Source organism: Lycium ferocissimum, chromosome 1 (genome assembly GCF_029784015.1).
Source record: "Lycium ferocissimum isolate CSIRO_LF1 chromosome 1, AGI_CSIRO_Lferr_CH_V1, whole genome shotgun sequence".
NCBI classification, from domain to species: domain Eukaryota; kingdom Viridiplantae; phylum Streptophyta; class Magnoliopsida; order Solanales; family Solanaceae; genus Lycium; species Lycium ferocissimum.
Window position 1 is genome coordinate 2,780,209 of NC_081342.1, and position 7,927 is coordinate 2,788,135.

Genomic DNA, 7,927 nt, shown 5'->3' on the forward strand with positions numbered 1-7,927 from the left:
TCACATATATGGGTGCACTATAATCAGGGGCGGATCTACTTGGGGGCCAGGGTGTTCACGAACACCCTCGCCAAAAAATTACAGTGTATATATAGGGTAAATTTTTACGTGTTTATGTGCATATATTAACTTTTGAACACCCTCGGCAAAAAATTACAATATATATTTAGCTTTTTTTTTTTTCCGAACACCTGAATGAAAATCCTGGATCCGCCACTGACTATAATAAATTGTACCTACTCATTAGTGGTTATATTGTTTACGATAGGGTTCCACCTCAATAACTTCTTTTTTTTTTTTTTTTTTTTTTTTTTTTTGTAAATCCAGCTCAATAACTTTAGTTTAAATTTCATATTGTTCTTACGAAAGGGAATTTAATATGTATAATTATATTTTAGAATTCATTAACGAAAAGAAAAAATCTAAATTTCGTAAACTTGGAATCTTGATTTCACATAGGTGACCCATTGGGCACTACGACATTGTAATCTAAGCCAAACTTTGCTAGTGTTAGAGGATTAAGAAAAGAAAATTGAGGTCTAACATATTTTTTCCCTAAATAAACCTTAACCAGGAGAGGAAATTAATTATGGTCTTGCAAATAATATATTTTTTTCTTTACATATCAAAACTGAAGGAGGATTACAAAACATATTTTGTATGCTTAAGCAGTAACGTTCACCCTTTTGAGTGCGTAAATTAATACATATTGACATATGATATTTACATCAAATTATATTTAATTTATCATGATTAAGTTATTGAACAAAGTGCAAATACATATTATTTAACCATGACTAAAAGATAGAAATTAATATATGAACATCTATTGTATGCATTTATTGAATTACTATAAAGATTGTCTATGACTAATTTTTTACGTTTTGAGCGTCCTTCGTTACTCCATCGGATTATTTGAAGATGTAACTCACAAAAGGAATTGACGATGTTCTTAATAAGATAAAATTTGAATATATTATTCGCGGAATTGCAAATTCATATAATGAGATTTCAAAAAATTATTGGAGTGCTACATCTAAAGTTTGAAAGTAAATTTTGAGCCTTCTTACCACTGCACTAGAATCTTCCTTTATATTAAAAGGGATTCGACATTTCATATACACAAGGATTGGTTTTTACTTTACTTTTGTAGATAACTTTCCGATAAAACATCCAATGAACCACTTGCCTCCCTTTAATTTCGCCCTATATATGTAGATTAATTTAATTACTGTCTTTTTAATATTCCGTTTAGAAGAAACATAAGAAACCTATCATGATATATGCTCTATTTGATCTTTTTGAATTACAAATTTCAAACTTTTTGTATCACGAGTAGATTATAAATTCAATCTTAGTCCGAAACTATCTTTATTTTATATAATCGAGTAAAGAGGAAAGCATTTCCTTTATTCTAGTCGTCAAAGGCTGGATTGAACACTCTACCACTAAGGACTGCAATGAGATGGAGATGATCTTTTTATTCTTCAGCATAGGTTTAGAATTTGTGTCCTGGATATATGTACAACTTTTTTCAATAAGGGGCCTTTTCCCTTTATTAAAAGGTTTATTCGATGCGAATTCAAATTAATCAAGGTTCTAATGCCAATAGCGAAAATTGAGCGACAAATAAAAAAAAAAACTCTGTCTTGCCCCTTGTTTCTTATTTTTCCTAATTAATAAAATGTAGCCAACATCATAGAAAATAAACAAAAGTTTCCCTAGCTATTTATCATTTCTTTTGTGTCATCCGATGCCGTATCCGCATTGTGGATCCGGTTATATTGAATTCTCGTCTATTTAAGGAGAAGTGTTATTCAATATAAATTTTCATATCTAGAGTTTGAACTCTCGATGAGGATTTAATCCATCTCGCCACAATTCTCGTTCGTTAAGTAGTAACGTGAAAGAAGAGTAAGCCAAAGCTTTCATTAGTTAGCAAAGAAATCTTGAGTTGGTTTATAATTAGGAAAAGTATAATACTTACCTTTTTGATGTAAAATTTAATTCGCACTAAGTATTTCGTTTTCTTTCTTTAATTCGAATTTTACAAACTAAATAAATAAATTAAAATTAGGGAAGAAGTTATTGAGTCGGTTTACAGTAATTAGGTGACTTTCCAACTACACTAAGGATTCTAATTCTTAACAAAAAAGGCTTTCTGTCTTTCTATATATACACTCAATTATTCTCCTAATTTTTCACTTCAATTCACATAATTTATCCTCTTCTATTCGTAAAAAAGAATCGTTTAACATTCTTCAAGAATGGCAATTCTCTCAGACTACAATGAAGATCAAAATCAAGAACAAACCATGAAGCCTATAGAGAGAAAAGAAGAAAATCCATCTTCTAATTTATCCCCTAAAGAAGGAGGAAATTCTTCTTCAGCCCCAAAAGATGAAGAAGAAAACAAGAAACTAAAGCCAAACAAGTCCAATGGGCTTGATATGGAGAATTATTCATGGGGACAATCTCTTCAAGAAGTCACCATCAATGTCCCCGTTCCACCAGGTACTGTTTATTTTAGATACTAGGTTATATTAAAATTTGAATAAGATTTTATTTTTAAAATTTAAATATTACATGTATTATATCTTCTTGATTATGTGTTTATAGGGCGATAAGAATTTTTCTGATTATATATAAATTGTTGAATCCTTTTGATATAAGGAATAAGTCTAATGAAATTGAAATAGAGCAGATTCAGAAATTACGTTAGTTAGCATATATAAATACCAAGTGTGACATTCTTTTTTCCCTAATCCCTTTATATAAATTCTTGCTTTTGGTCGCTAATCGAATCCGTTTGATATAAGAAGAAGTTTAATAAAATTGAAAAGGGCTGAGTTCAAATAAAAAAGTGTTTTAGATCGCAGGTTTAAATTCTAATTTTGACATTCTATTTAATTTTTATCCTCCCTTCATATAGATTCTGATTTTGTCGTATATAGGGGCAAATAATAGCTACATATATTGAAGGGCGGTCAGTCAAACACCCTTCATCAAGTTTTGAATGATTTTAGAGAAAATTTTGGTTTCGCCACAAACAAAAGTTATTCTAGAGCCTCAATCTTTCTTCTTACTTTATGTGTTTTTTTTTTTTTTTTCTATATCAGGTACAAAATCAAGATTCATAGTTGTTGAAATCAAGAACAATTCCCTCAAAGTTGGACTCAAGAATCAACCACTAATAATAGACGGTGAATATTTCAAGGCAGTGAAAGTTGATGAATGTTATTGGAGTTTAGAAGATCAAAAAGAAATTTCAATTCTCTTAACTAAGCAAAACAAATCTGATTGGTGGAAGAGTTTGTTCAAAGGTGGACCAGAAATTGACACACAAAAAGTTGAGCCAGAACCTAGTAAATTGTCTGATTTAGACACAGAAACAAGGGCAGCGGTTGAAAAAATGATGTTTGATCAGAGACAAAAACAAATGGGACTTCCATCAAGTGAGGAGATTAAGAATCAAGATATGTTGAAGAAATTCATGGAACAAAATCCTGACATGGCTAAGAATTTTGGTAATGCTAAGATGATGCCAAACTCTAAGATGATGGGCAAATTGCATTGAAGTTTTTTCTTTCTAATTTCCAGTAGATTTATATATTCTTTTCATACTAGTATGAGAGATTGGGATTTTTGTTGGAGTGTTTTTACTTTTTGGATGTTGTGGGGATTTATTGTTTGGTAAACGCATAGATCAATTCTATTTATTTTTGTTTCCTGATTAATCGGATCAGTTTGCGGTGTCTCAAATATTTCACGTAGTATATGTTTTACACATATTAATAATTCTGCCCATCAAATATTTAGAACCTTTTGAAATTACTTGTGAATTTTCTCTTTCCCAATAGAAAAGATTAATTTGACGAACAATGCTCATCAAACATAAAGCTTAAGGCATATTCATTAGGAAGAGAGGAAGCAAAATAACAAGAATACCAATTTTTTTTTTTTTTTTATCCTTTATAACCGCCTCATATGCATGAAAATGCTACAATTTCATGGTTTCACAGGTTCACTTGCAATATATATAATTGGTTCACTTGCAATATTTATAACTGAGTGAGTACTATCCCATTTGAAGAGCTCACATTTTCCATCTAACAACATGCATAATCCATCTTCATGTATACTCCAGTTACATTCTTCATTACTAGTGTGACAAATTTCAGTGTCATTCAAGTCAAATAAACGGAAAAACCCGTGTTTTCCGCCTAATTTCATGTCACAAGAAAAGGTATTATTTAGTTGAGGAGCAATGGGTATAAAATATCCTTCTTTAGAACCTGGTTTCACTGTCTGAACGCCGCGATCTTGTCCATATAAGTAACACCTTGCTTCTACTATACTTGGAGTTTCGTTTGTTATGAACACCATGAAATTATCAGGATAGCTAATTGTTTGTGGATTAACTGCTAAAAAACTAAGTAGGAAGAGGCAAAGGACAAAGTGATATTGTGATGAGGAAGACATGGTGATATAAAAAAATAAAAAAAATCTGTCTTGTTATGCTTATGATTTTCTTGTTGATGTTGGCCCTGATATTTATAGTGATTTATGTGTGTAATATTTATTTGGATCAACAACTTTCATTAATGATAATAGGGATTTTATCTTTTTATTGATACTATTTGACAAGGTCTTACCAACAAGTCATATAACCTTAGTGGAGATTTTCAACGACTAACTTCAACCTAAATAAAGGATTTAACTGATATACACGTGAGTGAAATTAAAATTTTTGCTAAGGGCAGTCGAGATCTAATATAAAATAAATTTTCTCCTACCTTGATAATAAATTGTCAGTTAATTACCCAAAAAAAAAAAGTAAATTTTGACCTATCTGTGCGTATTATTCTCTTTATACACACTATAGTTTTTGATGTAGGGTGTTCGCTACCCACCCTTCAAGTTCGCTACCCATCCTTCAACCTATGTAGTAACATCACTGTATATATTAATCGAATAAATAAAATTACACCATTAGTGAATTTTAACCTTAATAAGCATATTATGTACTTAACTTTTAGGTTTTATTTCTGCTTATAATTATGGATGATTACTTGTAGTAATTTTTAGGTGATATGGTATTGGTGTATAAAAGTTAAACTATAAGGTGGGATATCTCATCACTAATTTTGAGACTGAATTTGTACCATGTTTGGTAGAAGGTATAAATTTATCCCAAGATAAATTTATACCTTCTACCAAATAGGGTATAAAATGAAGCTCAACCTCAAGGATGAAATATCCCACCTTATCCCATTAACTTTGGGATTATTTTATACGATCTCTTAGATGTATAAAGTAGTTTCAGAATTATAATCCCGGGATAAACTAGTCCGCGTACCAAACGACCCCTAAATGAATGGAAAGGTTCATAACTATTGATGTTGGCTTATTAATTTTTGTCCATTAATTATTTGGAAACAAGGAATTAAATTATGCTAAATGAGGAGAAACATTGTAGAATTTAAAATTTTCTTGTTTTGTCTAATGAATAAAAAAGAAGTAAACTAATTTTCCAAATGGACAGAGTTTCACATCTTAGTGGTATAAATGCATTGCTTGAAAACAGAGAGTTAAAACTTTAACTAACGCTCAAACAAAAACGCAATTACTACTGTTTTACGGACCTAAGTTATATACACTTACTGTTGTAATGTTCTTTTTATACTTATCAATAAATTTTAACTAATTACATATTACTGCGTACAACTTAATTTGATGGTATAAAAATATTACACAGTGCCAATACAGAACTTAAACTCAATTAAATGCTCCCACATTCGGCACTACTTGTGCTAACATTATTCTTTTATTTGATGAAAGTAAAAGAGGTAAATTATTTTTCCATTTTACTTGAAATATAAAGAACGAGACATGATCATTTACAATCTTTCATAATCCACCGGAGAGGAATATTTACAATCTTCCAAACTGAAATTATCAAAATACAACAATTCTTGAACCGACCAAATAAGGGGAAATTTGTACAATTCCCCAAACAACTGGGGCAATTTTTGGATCTTTTTTATTATTATTATTATTATTATTATTATTATTATTATTTTGTAATATTTTCGTTAACTGACTTGGAAAATAAGCGCAAATGTGTGCCGATGTAACGATGAAGGTGTAGTTGGCCGCAATTTTAAACGGAGAGCAAATTAAAGCAAACCATTTCGCAAACCACAGACACAATTATGGACATATCCCAAATCCCTGATATTGTATGTAATTATTAGCTGAATATATGGAGAACATGTTTCTGGACAAAATATTGTACACTTCTAGTTCTTCAAATGTTTAAACTTCTGTGCATGTCTTTGTCATGTTTGTTAAGAAATATTCCATTCTTATGCATCACCCACCATTTTCCCCTCCCTTTCTCAAATTAGAAAAGTTATTACCCAACACAATAGAAAGTTGATTGTTTTTAAATAAATTTTGCATCATCTAATCAAACACAGTCTATCTCTATAAACATCTCTTAAGGTTGATGAAGAAAGAGACCCAACAAACACTTTGAATATTGTATTACAAACTATGCAGAACTCATAATTACCCTCTAAACTTGTCTTGTTTTTCAACTAGAATTTGGACTAGACATGCTATTCCACTAGTGAGCGTATGTATTTCACAAAATTACCCCCAAGTTCTTCAGAAATGACATAATAAATTATTTTGTTTAACACATAATTTCAAAATTATATCAAGACATCTTGAATATTTTCCCATAATCGTTACTCATCGAATCTAATGCTTAAGACATATTCACTTAGGAAGAGAGGAAGCAAAATAACAAGAGTATCATATTTTTATAGAAACTCATCATGAAAACGATACAATTTCATGTGATTCACTAAGGATTATTTTCCATATATCTAATTACTCACTTGCAATATTTCTAATTGAGTGAGTACTATGTATCAATCCCATTTGAAGAGCACACATTTGCCTGCAGACAACATGCACATTCCATCTTCACGTATTCTCCAGTTACACACTTCAGTAGTGTGACAAATTTTAGTGTTATTCGAGTCGAACAAATCGTAAAACCCGTGTTTTTTTCCTACTTTCATGCCACAAGAAAGGTTATTATTTCTTCCAGGAAGAATGGGTGCACGTCCTGTATAAGTCAATCCTGGTTCCATCAAGGTGTCGCCGCTATATTCTCCATATAAATAACATGTTGCGTTCGCTGTATTTGGAGTTTCATTCTTAATTTTAACAACAAAATCTTCATTGGAGCTTTGTGAATGCACTTTTAAAAAACTAAGTAGGAAGAGGCAAAGTACTAAGTGATATTGTGATGAGGAAGACATGGCAATGTTTTCTTTCTTTTTTGTTATGTTTGATTTAAGTTGTTGTTAATGCAGGCCAAATTTATAGTGATTTATGAGTGTCATATGGATTGTATCAACTACTTCTTTAAATGAAGGTGATTGTCATAATATCTTTTTATCGTACGGTCTTACCAACAAGTCATACCAACTTGGAGATTTTTTTATGAATATCTTATTTACACTAACCATGTATATAATTGTGCTAGTGAATTTTAACCTGTATTAGTAGATTATCTGCTTATTTTTTAGATGTTAATTCTTTTTAAGCATATGAGTTGAAATGGATCTCAACCACTAATTGTTTTATGGTACGCGTGGCACTAAACTCAAGAACATTGAACGTTGCTTGACAATTGTACTTGACTGAATCTTTTCCCCCACAAGAGACTTTTCATGATGCGTCGCACAGAATAGTCCAGTCATTGAAAAACACTCATCCCAAAATGACATGTTCAAGCTTATTCTCTTGAGCTAGCACTCGAAAAATACTTTTATGGGCACAAATTCCCATAGAAGGTGGAAAAGCTGTCACAAAAGACTTTCGATGGCGACGTGAGGATCGCTAACAA

General features: G+C 31.0%; 1 protein-coding gene across 1 annotated transcript; it reads left to right on the plus strand.

Moving 5' to 3' along the window:
• The first annotated feature begins 2,195 nt into the window (after window positions 1-2,195).
• LOC132067884 (protein BOBBER 2-like) lies at window positions 2,196-4,394 on the plus strand. The gene is made up of 2 exons (XM_059461282.1): window positions 2,196-2,514; window positions 3,120-4,394. The coding sequence occupies exons 1-2, from the start codon at window positions 2,268-2,270 to the stop codon at window positions 3,575-3,577; spliced, it is 705 nt and encodes a 234-aa protein (XP_059317265.1). The 5' UTR covers window positions 2,196-2,267; the 3' UTR covers window positions 3,578-4,394.
• The last annotated feature ends 3,533 nt before the right edge of the window (window positions 4,395-7,927 follow it).

Excerpts from the sequence above, each read along its gene's own strand:
- LOC132067884 (XM_059461282.1), top strand. The coding sequence starts at position 2,268 with ATGGCAATTCTCTCAGACTACAATGAAGATCAAAATCAAGAACAAACC. Across the intron at positions 2,515-3,119 it reads CAATGTCCCCGTTCCACCAG|GTACAAAATCAAGATTCATA; the intron begins GTACTGTTTATT and ends TTTCTATATCAG.